Here is a 15,747-nt window from a genome sequence, read left to right on the forward strand (position 1 = left end):
AAAAAAATTGATTTATTTGGGCCAACTGTATGGTCTTAAACACCCGAAAGGAAAGTATAACCAAAGAGCAAAGTCATCAGTATACTTCTTTAAGAGTTCAGGGTATTATACTTCCCAGACATTAGGCTTAAGTCTACATATAAAGTTATTTAGACATTTTTTTCTCATTGATGATTTTGTTCCTAACCAGAAAGTGCTGTTCAGATGTAAGACTTCCAAATCTTGGGCTCCAATACTGTAGTGCCCACCTGTAGCTAAGGGAGACAATCAGCTATTGTTGTAAAATGATGACTAAATTTGTTTTCTTCCGTATCTAGAAGCCTTTGAGAGGGAACAGACACTATTTTAACCACTCCAACAGCTATCAAAATACCTGAAAGCAAATCCTGAATTCATCACTCTAGAGTCCAGCCTTGGAAGACAAAAGAAAAAATGAGGAGGAACCCAATAGAGGGATGCTTTTGGAAGCCCTTGTCAAGAAATTCCAGTGGACTCTCATATGAACAGTTGAAAATTGCCCTGTTCTGACTTTTTTCTAGTTCCCTGTCTAGAACTTGTAATGCTAATTACTCTTGCCTTTCCTTCTTCACATCTCCTATTCATGATTCAAGGACTTTCTTTTCCCCCTAGAGATAAGAGTTATGCAATTTGGGAGTCTTTTAGATAGACCCACTGAAGGGGTATTCCAATTGTCTCACCCTGAGTCCCTGTTCAGCATGGAAGAGCCAAAGCAGTCTGCATCCCTATTCCCTATTGGCATTTGTGTAACCCCTTCAGAGTATGGCATGATGAGAACAGGAGGTAGGAATTGGCTAATCAGTTAGGGTAAAAAGATCCCAGAGAAAAGTAGCCAGTTTCTTGGCTAAAAGTCAAAATGTCCTTAGGCCTCTTAGCAACTACCCTGTGCCAAAGACCAAAAATAACAAAAGTATTTTGGAGCTTGTATCTAATCCTTAAAAGATTTCAATGTTAGAGTAGCCAAAAGCCCCAGAAAAGTAAATAAGTAAAAGAAGAAAAGAAAAAGAAGAAGGTGATGGAGAGCTATGGGAGGTGTTGGAGGGACAGAGTGGGCATGGATTTGATCAAAACACCTTACATGCATGTATGAAATTCTCAATAATGTTTTTGTAAAAGATAAAAAAAAAGTCTGTAAAAGATAAAAAAAAGTAATGGCTAAGTTAAAAAAATCAGAAATGCCTCTGAATGGTCAAAAGTAGAACACCTCATCAGTCCATGTGCTCATTGCCTGCTCATCAGCATGTCCACAAGAAAAACACACACAGACACACACACACACACACATCAATACACACAGACACACAGACATAGATACAGACACACTACACACACAGACACACATATATGTAAATGCAACTATGTCATGCAATGCCCATGGGGTCAGAAGATGTCAGATCCCTTGGAACTGGAGTTACAAATGCTGGTTAGCCGGCATGTGGGTGCTGGGAATTGAACCTGGGTCCTCTACAAGAACAACCAGTGCTCTGAACCTCTGAGCCATCTCTCTAACTCGTTTTATTTGGTTTTGTGTTGTGTAGATTTGGTTCTTGACACTGGATCTCATGTCTCCCAGACTGGCCTCAAACTCAATAGGTATATACATGCACACAAAACATGCGTACACATAAAACAAAAGTAATTTTTTTTGGTCTTTTTGAGACAGGGTCTCTCTGTAGCCCTAGCTGTCCTGGAACTCACTATGTAGACCAGGCTGGCCTTGAACTCACAGAGATCTGCCTGCCTCTGCCTCCTGAGTGCTGGGATTAAAGGTGTGCGCCACCACGCCCGGCAACAAAAGTAATTTTAAAAGGAAAAAACCCACAGTTCCTGCTCTCAGTTTGTCGGCCGTTCCTCCTGTTTCCTTTGCCTTCTTTTCCTAAGTCCAGATTTTGCCTCTGACACACAGAGTTTTTATGACATTGTGTCATTTTAGCCCCAGTGGCTTTGAACTCCATTACAAGCTGAGGATGATCTTGAACTTCTGGTCGTCTTGAACTCCCCATTTCCTTCCTGTTGCTCTGGCTCTGTGCTTCTGCACCCCGATTGTCCTTCCTGTGCACGCTCCCTCCCCCACCCCCAGGGCTCAGCCTTCCTGTCTGTGTTGTCTGTACCCTCCATTCAACCCGAAGACACACCCTTCTGCACACCCAAAGCAGCCTTTCCTTTCCCTTTCTCCAGGACACCCGTCTCTTCCTCGCCCCCCCCCCCCAGCTGTGAATGAATGATCCTCCTGCTTTATTTCCCTGAGTGTTGGGATGACAGGTGTGCACCATAATGCCAGAACGGCATTTCTCTATACCCATCTCTTACCTTCTTTTTTCTCCTCCCCTCCCTCTCCTTCTCCCTCACCCTCTCTCTTGTGCCTCTGAGCCCGAGTCTCTCCGTCTCTATCCTCTTTCCCTGCCCCCTGTATCCCTCTTTGTCATTCTTTCGCTGTGTAAATGTGACCCAGAGAATGTTCCTCTGACCCTGTGATGACAAGCCATGGGCCCGTCTCCTTCCCATGCTCTGCAAAGAAGTCACTCCCCTTCCCTCTTCCAGCCAATCAGTTGACCATAGCCACTTGCAGGGGAGGGGCTAAGGGTGTAAAAACTGGGAAAACCATGAGGCTGGTCTCTTGCCACTTTGTAAGTCTGTCCTGAACCACAGGACTTATGTCTGGGTGTGGACTTTTGAACACAGCCATGAATGGGGGGCGGGCACCCGCTTGTCTGTAAGTAAACCCACACCCCAAGCTCAGTTAGTAAGTCCAATAAACTCATTAAAAATTCTTCAAACCCCAGGGTTTGAGAATTTTTTCCTCAGGCTGTTGCAAGGATCAAGGGAGGAGGGGACTGGATGCCACGTGCACCTCCCAGCAGTGAATTTGACTTACAATTGGCGTAGCCCAGCAGGATATGATGAAGCTAAGAATGAGTTTTGGAAGAGCATTGGTAATGTCCCTGATATGGGGAAAGAGACCAACAACCGAAGTAAAGTGGGGGGAGGGGAGAGGGTGGGCTGAGGAAATGTTAACCTGGTGGGCCATTCCCATAGGCTTGGTGGGGGTGGCTGCAGTGACATGGTTAATGCAGTGGACAGTGTAACTAGAGTGAGACCTTCTAAACAGTCAAGGTCGATGGGAGAGATCCCAGGGTGGCAGCCATCTTGTAGATGGTATGGGGTGGCACGCCTGCTTGACCAGTGGGGGCCACCACGTGAGTATGGAGAGGCACCTAAAAACAGCAGAAGGTCTGGAACAGATTCTACAGTCTCTGGGAGTAGCACGCCAGGGACAGAAATGCCAAAAAGTAGCTGCAGAGGTTGCTTGGCCACTGCTATTGATAATAAGAAATCTGTCCCAGGTGGAGGCCTTAGCCAGAAGGGAAACTGAAGGTGTTAGAGAGGAATTGGGCTAGGAGAGGGATGAAGCTGGCCTCTTTCGTACTGGCCTCTGACCTTGCCAGTGAATTAGATAAGAGAGAAAAGGAGATGGAGGTGTTGGCGTGCAGTTTTTTACATCTAGGAGGTCAAAAGTGGAAAAAAGCCCAGATCAGAATGATAATAAAAGGCCCATCCTGGGCCCCCAAAGCCTGGAACCCCTGGGAAGAGTCAGGCAGTGAGGAAGAAGGAAGTGACCTAGAGATAGTGGGAGATGCTCCTTGGGTCTGAACTTTTCATTCAAAGAAAGGGAAAATCCATGGTCCAACATGCTGATGGAGGTCTTAACAACAGCCTGGTGCAGGAGACCATGGTAATCAGCGAATACTTGCACCAGAACTATTAGAACTGGGAAAGATTTTTAAACAAGCTATGAAGGAGCCTGTGGCCACCTGGCTTGTGAGGCTATGGGATATGGGGGCAGATGGAATCATTTTAAGTTCTACAGAAGCAGAGAAGTTAAGCAACATAACTACTCATCCCTCTTGAGACAAAGGCTTCACAACTTAAGACAATATGAGAGAAACCAGTCCATGATGGATTGGCTCATATGAGCCATTTGGGATACATGGGTATCTCCAGCTGAGAGTCCCATGAATATTAGAGATTGGAAAACCATTGACGAAGGACAGGCTCTGTTGAGGGAACTGGGCATGAGGGAAGCTGTATTTGATGCCCAGTTCACGGGCCCAGACAGGACTGTGTTTACATGAGACTTAAGAAAGAAACTGATTCAGCAAGGCCAACGAGACTGGTATGGAGCTTTGGTGGCAGTGCTAAGCCCCATGGTTGGGCATGACCTGTATGGAGCTGGCGAGGCTCTGGCAGATTTAAATGATTTAGGCCAACATATAAACAGGGTTCGAAAGGTGCTGAAGTGAGTAGACACAAGGGAAAAGAGCCAGAACTCAGGAAAGGGGTCTCTCTGTGTCTCTCAAGCACAGATGTGGATGGATCTGCACAGAGCAGGGGTTGCTAGGGACAAGATAGACGGGCAGCCAAATGCTGTGCTGGTGAGTCTGTGGAGGACTTTAAGACCTGACCAGCAATTCACCACAGAAGTAAGAGAAACTGGGGACCAGGAGGTGTGGGTAACTCCAACTGCGCCCCCTGCTCCAGAGGAAGGTAGCCTCATTGGATGGGACCCTCCCCCAACCACTGCCTTAAAGGGGTGGCCAAAGTTGCCCACAGGTGATGGCCATACTGGGTGACCAGAGGCCACATGTCGAATTGAGGATTTATTGGTCCCCCACTAATATACAAAACATGTGGGCCCTAGTGGATACTTGGGCAGAGTGTACATTAACTCACAGCAATCCCCAAAAACATAAGGGCCAGTGGATAGCAGTGGATGGGTATGGGGATAAAACCATACAAGTAAAGCGGACTAGACTCATTCTGGGAGTGGGCAATCACCGCCCCCCAAGGAGTACAAGGTGTGCATCTCTCCCCTTCAAGAGAACATTTTAGGGGTGGATGCCCTGCTGTGTCACACCCTACATACTACTGTGGGAGAGTTTCAGCTGAGGATGTGAACAGTAAAGGTGATTACTCGGGGGTGGTCAAGATGGGAGACGATCAAACTGCCCACCCCATGGAGGGTGGTGAATATCAAACAGTACTGGCTGCCTGGGGGTCAAGATGAAATTACTGAAACCATCCAGGAACTAGAGTGAGTAGAAGTTATCCACCCAGCCCAGAGCCCTTTCAATAGCTCGGTTTGGCCTATCAGGAAGCCAGATGGCTCCTGGAGAATGACTGTAGATTACCGGGAGTTAAATAGGGTGGTGCCTCCCATTCATGCAGTGGTGCCCAACACTGCACTGCTAACTGATCAGCTGGTGCAGGAAATGGGGTCCTTCCACGCTGCGGTGGACCTTGCTAATGCATTCGTTAGTATTCCCCTAGCTGCTGAATCCCAAGATCAATTTGCATTCACATGGAATAGACAGCAATGGACTTTCAGAGTACTTCCCCAAGGTTACCTCCACAGCCCCATGGTTTGTCACGGGGCTGTGGCCCGGGACCTGGCCCTGTTACCCTGCCCTCCTCCTGTAAGGAGGTTCCACTACGTAGATGACATAATGCTAACTTCTGAGTGCCTTACAGATTTGGAAGCTCATTTAGGGAACATGCAGGTGCACCTGAAGGAGTGAGGATGGGAAACCACCCCACAGAAGGTACAAGGGCCCAGTACAGCGGTAAAATTCTTAGGAGTTTTATGGCAGAACTCGCATGATACTCAGTGCAGCAGTTCAGAAAATCTTACAACAGCCTGTACCAATAAATGCTAAGCAGTTAAAGGTACTTGGGTGACTTCTTGGGTATTGGTGAATTTTTATGCCTCACCTTGCTCAGGTTACCCACCCTCTGTATAATCTAAGAAAAAGAGGTGCTACATGGGATTGGGATGTAAAGGCCCAAGAGGCTTTGAAGCAGGCCAAGGTACTGATTGGGCAAGCTAAGCAGCTGTGTGTCCCAATACCTTGGTGTCCCTTCCTCTTGGAAGTGACCAGGAGCCCTGAAGGTTATAGGTGGGGTTTATGGCAACAACAACTGGAACAGACGATCCCAATTGGGTTCTGGTCCCAGTCATGGAAAGGGGCAGAGTCCCAGTACACAGCACTAGAACAGCAACTTCTGGCTGTGTACAAAGCATTGCAACAGGTGGAATCCATTACGGGCCACACCCCCATTACTGTAAAAACTGCATATCCTATAAAAGGATGGGTGGAGGGCCTGTTAGCCAAGCCCCTGTCAGGGGTGGCCCAAACCAAACACTGCAAAGATGGCATGCATATTTGCAACAGCGAGGGGTGGTGTCAGCAAGCCCAATCACCAATGCCATGCAAGCAGTACTAGGACCAGTGTCATTTCAAGGCACAGAGCCTCTCCTTCCACCTCTTATAGTTGACCCTCTAGCAAGACCTGATCGAATGCTAGAAGGGGCTCCCCCAATTCCCGCTGATGCCTGGTATACCGATGGCACCAGCAAGGGTGCCAGACAAGAGTTGGTAGCAGTGGCAATACAGGTGAACACTGACATTATATGGTTAGAAAGGACAGAAGGAGAAAGAAGTCAATGGGCTGGATTAAGAGCTGTATGGATAGTAATAACAAGGGAGCCTTGGCCAGTAACAATTTGTACTGACAGTTGGCCGGTGTTCAAGGGCTTAACTTTATGGATGGCTCAGTGGGAGGTGATGGGACGGCCACTATGGGGACAACAAATGTGGAAGGACATATATAATAAAATAAAGCAGGAGCTAGTGCCTCTGATAGTTTACCATGTGGCTGCCCACCACCTGGTGAGTCCCCCTGGGAATCAGAAAGCTGATGCCCTCACCAAGGTGAGGTCTGTCTGCCCTTAGGTTCCCCTAGAAGCAGCTCACTGGATTCATATCAAGTTGGGCTACAGAGGAGCCGACATGGGATGGAGAACAGCCAAGGCAGCCGGCATTCCGGTAAGAAATGCTGACATCCAACAGGCTGTCCAGGCCTGCAAGGCGTGTTCCTGGTTACAGCCCCAGAGGATAGATGCCACGATGGGACACGTGCACAAGGCAGCTTCCCCTGTGAGAGACTGGCAAGTAAATTATATAGGGCCCCTCCCAGGCAGCGAGGGTGTAAATATGCTCTCACCTGTGTGGACACTGCCACAGGCCTTACACAGGCCTTTCCTTGCAAGAGAGTGACAGGCAAAGCTACTATTAAGGGGTTTACTGAACTCAGTGTCATGCACGGGTGCCCAAGGCGAATTGATAGCGACAGAGGCACTCATTTCACAGGTACAGATGTGTAAGCTTGGGCTGAGGATAATCAGGTTCAATGGTATTTCCACCTTCCATACAATCCTACAGGAACAAGGTTAATTGAAAGAAAAAAAAGGGTTGCTGAAGGAACAGTTGAAAGACTTAAGCCCAGAAGGAATCCTACGGGGGTGGATAAAGGCCCTTCCAGAGCCATAAGGTTGTTAAATGAAATTCCCAGTACCAGGGGTGGGTTGCCGCCCTATGAGCAGTTGGCCAAAGGGTCCCCAAAACTATAAAGGTGATTGCCAATAATGTTGGTTGCACAGCTGAAGTGGACTGTAAGACCCTATTGCTGAAGACGCTGCATGATGTGAGCACGGGAGAGGGAAAAATCAAGCTTGGACTAAGCTGGAAACTCCCTGCCACTGGATTAGTGACTTTCATAGTGCCAGAAGGTACTATGCAAATGGTTGGGGGAGACTTGTCCCCCCTTATCCTGTTCAATGAAGGACCCTGTGTGCTGCACTATCAACATGTGAAGCAAAATGTTCCTGCTGGTGCAATAGTGGCTCGTCTAGTGTATGTACAACCAGCTAATTATAGATTGGACCTAATGCCCACTCCTAGGGATGGAACACACATCTGGTATTGTAGACCAGGCCAACCCCCTGTGGCAGGAGAGGTTATAGGCCCCAGTAGAGAAGCCACTGCAGTTGTATTGTTAGATGGATGTGATGTGCCTACCAAAGTACCATCCAGGCATTTGTGTTTACGCCCATGAGCTATTATTGCAGTTACTGTTTACATGTTCTTGCTTCTTGCTGTTTGTGTTTTTATAGCAGGTGGAATGCCACTAAATCGAGCCATCAGCCCGTGACAAACAGAGGATGCAGAGACCTGAAGAGTCCAGTGCCCTATTACAATGGGAGAAAGGTCAGCCCACTCCCTCTGAGGCTCAGGGGTATTTGAGGAAGGGGTGGGTGGAAAGTTTTGTGAGAGCCAGAGGAAGGGGTGGAGAGTGTGGCCCAGAGGATGTTCCTCTGACCCTGTGATGACAAGCCATGGATCTGCCTCCTTCCCACGCTCTGCAAAGAAGCCACTCCCCTTCTCTCTTCCAGCCAATTGGTTGACCATAGCTGCTTGCAAGAGAGGAGCTAAGAGTATAAAAGCTGAGAAAACCATGAGGCCTGTCTCTCACCATTTTGTAAGGCTGTCCTGAACCACAGGATTTATGTCTGGGTGTGGACTTTCGAACACAGCTGGGGGTGGGGGGGGGCGCCCGCTTGTCTGTAAGTAAACCCACACCCCAAGCTCAGTTATTAAGTCCAATAAACTCACTAAAAATTCTTCAAACTAGGGTTTGGAGAATTTTTTCCTCAGGCTGTCACAAGGACCAAGGGAGGAGGGGATTGGATGCCACGTGCACCTCCCAGGAGTGAATTTGATTTACAGTACACCATGTCCCTGTCTCACCATCTTCCTTTCCTCCCCATGCTCTGGCACTCACCCTGGGATTTTCGCAGCTCCTCCACCAGACACTGCGCCTCCTCCTGAATCCTCTCCTCCACACTCCGCTTCCCCATCCCGAAGTCCCTCATGGTGGCCAGAGAGAATCTCCGAAGGGCCTTCCAGCGTTCTCCACTGGCAAAGACCACACCTAGGGATGGAAGGGAAGCACACGTTACAGAGGAAATTCAAAGAAATCTGGGTCCTTCCCACCTTTGCCTCCCTTCTCTCAGATTCACATTTCTGGAACCATCCACCATCCAACCCCATCCCAGTGTCTTTGAGACTCTTACCATAGTCCTTGAAGATTGGTTCAACCACAGCAATTGTTCCCCGGCCAGAAAAATCCTCAGCTTGGTCCACCAGAGCCTCCCGTATGGCCTCTGTCCCACACAGCATGACCACAGGCCTTGGTCCCAGGTACACTGTGAACACATCTCCATATTTTTGTCGAATCTGCCAAGCATCAGGACAACCGAGTTGTGGTTAGTCAGCACGCACTTCATTGCTAAACTATGAAAACACTTAGATATAGATTGGTAATTAGCACCTCCTGCCCAGTCCTCCCTTCCCCTTCTGAGGAACCAGGAATTGAAGGGCCCACAACCCAAACAGGGTCTTCACTGACTAGATGTCCTAAGCCCTACAGCAGTCCTGTTCAGTTGGGGTGGGGAGCATGCCTATAATCAAAACACTGGGGAAACAGAGGCAGGGGGATCAGGAACTCAAGGTAATTCTTGGCTACATATCGAGTTGGAGACCAGCCTAGGGTACAGGAGACTATATATATCCTTGCCCATACTCTTCAGTCTAGCCAGCTCTCCCTGGCATCTCAACCACGAGTCCTCCTTCCTGTGACCCAGCTTCAACCTGTTTTCTTCCTTCTGTTGACTTTCAGAGAGAACGACCTTGACCCATTCACTGGGTTAGGTGGGAAGGGAAAATGATGGTCCCTATGGTGGTCTTGAGTGTGAATCATTTCTATAGCACAGGTCTTGGGAAACTGACAGGTAGTACTGTCATCTCTTGGCATCTATAGGGAGTTTCTTCCAGGGGTACCAAAACTCTCCAGGGCTAAAGTCCCTCATAGAAAATGGTACCGTGTTTGCGTATAACCCTCCGTCCACCTCTTGTAACCTCTGCTCACAAAGGAAGCCAGTCTGTCCTGCCCTGACCATTCTGTCTGACACACTCCCACCACTTTCTGTCTCAATACAAAGCACATCCATTGCATTCCAAAGGCCCCAAAGTCCATACTTGTTGGAGATTCTGTTAAAAGCCTAAAGTCCAGGTCTAGCGGGATGGTTCAGGGGGAAACGGGACTCACCGCACAAGCCTCACAACCTGAGTTCAATCCCCAGAACCCATGGAAAAGTGGAGGGAGAGAGCCTACTCCATAAAGTCGTCTGCAGCCTCCACACAGGCAGTGTCACACACACACACACACACACTCACTGCATTCACACACACAAAATACTAATAATGATAAATCAATGATTTTTAAAGTCGACGCAGACACTTGCAGCGCTCCCATGGGCAGCACCGCCGAGGCTCTGCCACGTGACCTGACCACTTTTTGAGTCCTCAGACACTCACAGCTCCCGCTTTTCCTCCGTTCCCGTCTCTTCTTCTTTCTTTTGGATACTGACCAACCTGGGCGTGCTTTCCCCAGTGCTCTGGGCTTCCTCAGTCTTCCTCTGAAGGTTCCCGACCCCCAGCCTTTGCCAAGTGGCTGCTCACGGAGGGCATGGCTTTCTCTCTGTCTCTTCCTATCTTCCTCCTCCTTTATTTATTTATTTTTGGTCTTTTTGAGACAGGGTCTCCCTGTAGCCCCAGCTAGCCTGGAACTCGCTATGCAGACCAGGCTGGCCTTGAACTCACAGAGATCCACCTGCCTCTGCCTCCTGAGTTCTGGGACTAAAGGCATGCATTAATAAGTTTTTATAACAGAGCATGCTTTTGTTTGCTTGTTGATTTTTTTTAGCTTTTTTGTGGTGCATGCTCAAACTTTATAGTAAAGATATTCAAAAGTTGAGCATTTACAAGTTTTAAGCATTTAACCTCACTACTGTCTTAAAAGTTTCATGCCACTTCATCCATTGACTCCTTAGATTCTTTTTGTTGTTGTCCTTAGTAAAAGCAGGTATTTCAACATATATTATGGAACAAGCTCTACACTGAATTATTTACATGTATTAATTCATTATACAATCACTCTGAAAGATAATAGCAAGATAGACCTAGGACTTGCAGTCTTATCTACAATTCTGTAAAGATTTTGTTGGAAAAGAGAAGTTATTCCTAGAATATTGGTTCACATATCTTGAGAATACTTCTTTTCTGATAAAATCCTCTTTCTTTTTTTTTATGTACTCTTTTTTTTATTTATATGGGGTTTTTAGGTGCTCTAACATTCCCCGCTCTGAAGAGGTAACCCTAAAATCTCTTAAGGATTAGATTAAAACCTCCCAAATACTTTCAACATTTTTGGCCTGTGGAATGGAGTATGCTGCTAAGAGGCCCAAGGACATTGTGAGTTTTAGCCAAGAAACTGGCTACTCTTCTTTGGGGCCTTTTTTCCCTAACTGCCCAGCCAATTCCTACTTGCTATTCGTATCATCCTCTGAAGAGGTTACCTAACTTGCCGACAGAGAATGGGGACACAGACCATTCTGGCTTCTTCCATGTTGAACAGGGAAGCAGGGTGAGGCAATTGGAGTACCCCTTCATTGGATCTAGCTAAAAGACTCCCAAATTGCCTAACTCTTATCTGTAGGAGGAAAAGAAAGTCCTTGAATGCTGCAAAGGAGATGTGAAGGAGAAGTAAAGACATGAGTAATTAGCATTACAAGTTCTAGACAGGGAACTAGAAAAAAGTCAGAACAGGGAAATTTTCAAATGTTCATGAGTCCATTGGAATTTCTTCACAAGGGCTTCCAAAAGCATCCCTCTATTGGCTTCTTACTCATTTTTCTTTTTCTGCCAAGGCTGGTCTCGAGAGTGATGGATTCAGGATTTACTTTCAGGTATTCTGATAGCTGTTGGAGTGGTTAGAATCAGTGTCAGTTCCCTCTCAAAGGCTTCGAGATAACTAATGGGTTGCTGAGGTATATGTATGACCAGAGGGTATGCACATTGGAAAGCCTTTACCCAGGACGGGTCATGCCTTCTCTTCCTAGCCTTTCCCAGATTATATACTTTAGCCCTCCCTAAATTCAGGAGGCCATGTGTGATTAGGGCCAAATTACATACAGGTGGCTGGGAATAGTGGCTGGATAATCCAATGAGGATCCAATGACCCTACTTGGCCCTCCTTTAATGAATAAGCACAACTTCAACAAGCTCAATTGTGACGATGTTTAGCGATCAGGCTCAGTTGAAGTCATGACGATGGTAGTTATTTCATGCAGAAGAGACTGCTGTACAGCATCATCTTATTAAAAGGACCTGGACTTTAAAAGGATTTGGTGCCAGGATCCACATGTGAGGGAGAACATACGTCATTTGTTTTTCTGAGTCTGTTACTGCACTTAGTATAACAGTTTCTAGATCCATCCACTTATCTGAAATTTTCATTATTTCACCTTTCTTTACTGCTGAATAAAACTCCATTGTGTAAATATACCACAGTTTTGTTAACCACTCATCAGTTGAGGGGCACTTAGGTTGCTTCCAACTCTTAGCTATTGTGAAAAGAGCAGCAACAAACATGGTTGTACAAGTGTCTCTACAATAGGAGGATGAGTTCTTTGGGCATATGCCAAGGAGTGCTTAACTGGGTCAAATGGTAGGTTCATTTTTATTGTTTAAAGAGTTCTCCACACTGCTTTACATAGGGTTGCACAAGTTTGCAATCCCACCAGCAGTGGATGAGTGTTCCCTTTCTCCACATTCTGTCCAGCGTTTGGTATCATTTGTTCTCTTGAGCCTAGCCAGTCTGACTGAGGTAAGGTGGTACCTTAGGGTGGTTTTAATTTGCATTTCCCTAATTACTAACGATATTGAACACTTTTTTGAGATGTTTCTTAGCCATCTTTATTTCTTCCTTTGATAACTATCTTTTTAGATCTTTAGCCCATTTTTTCACTGGATTATTTGGTTTCTCCATTCTTTATTTTTTGAGTTCTTTATGTATTCTAGATGTTAAACCTCTGTCAGATGTGTCAGTGGTGAAGATTTTCTCCATTCTGTGGATTTTCTCCCTTTTTTTTGACTGTTTCTTTTGCTGTACAGAAGCTTTTTAGTTTAATGAGGTCCCACTTGTTGATTTGCTGACATTAATTCCTGAGCAAATTCTGTCCGATTTAGAAAATCCTTTCTTACACCTACAGCTTGTAAGTTACTGCCAATATTTTCTTCTAATAGTTTCAGGGTTTCCAGTTTCACATTGAGGTCTTTGATCCATTTGGAGTTGACTTTTGTGCAAGGTGAAAGATAAGGATCTAGTTTCATTCTTCTACACGTGGAGATCCAGTTTTGCCAGCACCATTTATTGAAGATGCTGTCTTTCCTCCATTGTGTGTTCTTGGCACCTTTGTCAGATATCAGGTGGCTGAAATTGTGTGTACTTGGATTTGGGTCTTTAATGATGTTCCATTGATCTATGTGTCTATTTTTAATATTTTATTTATTATTTATATTTTATGTGTATGAGTGCATTGCCTGCATGTATGTGAGTGTACCTGTGTCATGCAATGCCACAGAGGTCAGAAGAGGGCTCCGAATTCCCCTGGAACTGGATTTAACAACTGTTCATAGATGCCATGTGGGTGTTGGGAATCAAACCTAGGTCTTCCACAAGAGCAGTCAGTGCTCTGAACTGCTGAGCCACCTCTCCAGGCCTTAGGTGTCTATTTTTGTACCATTACCATGCTGTTTTTATCACTATACTCTGTAGCATACTTTGAGACCTTGTATAGTAATCCTCCCCCAGCATTGCTCTTTTGCTCATGGTTGCTTTGGCTATCTGGGGTCTTTTATGTTCCCATACAAATTTAAGGATTTTTTTTCTAATTCTGTGAAATATGTCATGGGGATTTTGATTGGGATTGCATTGGATCTATATACTGCTTTTGGTAGGATGGTCATTTTCACAATATTAATTCTTCCAATCCATGAGCATGGGAGGTCCTTCCATCTCCTGGTGTCTTACACAATCTCTTTCTTTAACGATTTAAAATTTTCATTGTGGAGCTCTTTGGTGTCTTTGGTCAGATTTACTCCAAGATATTTTTTTGCAGCAACTGTGAATGGGAGTTGCTTGTTATTGGAATATAGAAAGGCTACTGATTTTTGTAGATTGATTTTATAACCTGTCACTATACTGAAAGTGTTGATCAGTTAGTTTCCTGGTGGAACTTTTGGGATCACTTAGGTATAGTATCATATCATCTGCAAAAAGTGATAGTTTAGCCTCTTCTTTTCCAATTAGTACTCCTTTAATTTCCTTCTCATATCTTATTGCTCTGGCAAGTTTCAAGCACTATGAAAAGGAATGGAGATAGTGGACATCCTTGTCTGGTTCCTGATTTTAATGGGAATGCTTCCAGTAGTTTTTCTCCATTTAGAATGATGTTGGCTGTGGGTTTGTTGTATATAGCTTTAATTATGTTGAGGTATGTTCCCTCCAGTCCAATTCCCTCAAGGACTTTGAACATAAATGCATACTGAATTTTGTCAAAAGCTTTTTCTGCATTTATTGAGATGACAAAGTGTTTTTTATCTTTGAGTCCATTTATATGATTAATAATGTTTATTGACTTATGTATATTGAACCAGCCCTAAATCTCTGGGATAACTTGATCATGGTGGATGATCTTTTTGATGTACATCTGTGTGGTTTGAAAGTATTTTGCTGAGAATTTTTGTATCTATGATCATTAAGGATATGGGTTTATAGTTTTCTTTTTTGGTTGTGTCTTTACCTGGTCTGGGTATTAGAGTGATGCTGGCTTCATAGGAATTTGGAAGTTCTCCCTCCATTTCTATCATTTTGAATAATTTAAGTAGTACTAGTTGGAGGTCTTCTTCAAATGTAGGGTAGAATTCTGTTGTAAATCTGGGCCTGGCTTTTTTTAGTTGGGAGGCTTTCCCTTATATGTTATGGGTCTGTTTAAACTGTTAATCTCTTCTTGGTTTAACTTTGGTGGTTCCCATGCTTTTACATATCCATCCATTTCTTTTAGATTTTCAAATTTAGTGGAGTATAGGTTTTTTTTTAATATTCCCTTATAATGGTCTGCATTTTTTGGGTGTCTGTTGTGATGTTTCTCCTTTCATCTCTGATTTTGTTGATTTGGGTTTGCTCTTTCTTTCTTTTGGTTAACTGGGCTAAGGGTCTGTCTATCTTGTTTAGCTTTTCAAAGAACCAGCTCTTAGATTCATTGATTCTTTGTATTGTCTTCTTTGTTACTATTTCATTAATTTCTGCTCTGATTTTTGTTATTTCTTCTCTTCTGCTGGGTTTGGGTTTTATTTCTTCTTGCCTTTCCAGCCTCTTGACTTGCAGTCTTCGGTCATTTATTTGGGCTCTTTCTAATTTTTATGTAGGCACTTAGAGCTATAAACTTCCCTCTTAGGGCTGCTTTTAATGTGTCCCAGAGGTTGTGCTGTGTTGTGTTGTCCTTTTTGTTGAATTCCAGGAATTCTCTTATTTTTTTCTTAATTTCTCCCTTGACCTACTCGTTGTTTAGGAGTGTGTTGTTTAATCACCATGAGTTCATGTAGTGACTAGGACTTTGTCAAGTGTTGATTTTGAGCTTTATTGCATTGTGGTCTGATAGACTGCATGGGATTATTTCAGTATTTTTGTATTTGTTGAGGTTTGTTTTGTGGCCCAATAAGTGGTCAAATTTTTTAAAAGTTCCATGGGGTGCTGAGTAGAAAGTGTATTCTTTGGTGCTGGGGTAGAACATTCGAAAGATGTCTGTTGGGTCCATTTGATGTATGGTATCACTTAATTCAGACATCTCTCTGTTTATTCTTTGTCCAGTTGACCTGTCTAATGGACACAGTGGGGTATTGAAGTCCCCTACTATTACTGAGTTGGGCT

The 15,747-nt window shown here is 44.9% G+C and overlaps 1 protein-coding gene across 1 annotated transcript in view; it reads right to left on the minus strand.

Moving 5' to 3' along the window:
- Positions 1-15,747, minus strand: part of LOC103751524 (cytochrome P450 2B1-like) — a 32,378-nt gene that overhangs the window by 8,257 nt on the left and 8,374 nt on the right. The window contains exons 2-4 of the mRNA XM_017794839.2: positions 8,990-9,152; positions 8,698-8,847; positions 6,831-6,952 (exon numbers count right to left, since the gene is read on the minus strand). Coding sequence (XP_017650328.1) covers positions 6,831-6,952; positions 8,698-8,847; positions 8,990-9,152 — 435 coding nt within the window. The remainder of the gene's footprint in view (positions 1-6,830; positions 6,953-8,697; positions 8,848-8,989; positions 9,153-15,747) is intronic.

Source organism: Nannospalax galili, unplaced genomic scaffold (assembly GCF_000622305.1).
Source record: "Nannospalax galili isolate Female #2095 unplaced genomic scaffold, S.galili_v1.0 scaffold1687, whole genome shotgun sequence".
NCBI lineage: Eukaryota > Metazoa > Chordata > Mammalia > Rodentia > Spalacidae > Nannospalax > Nannospalax galili.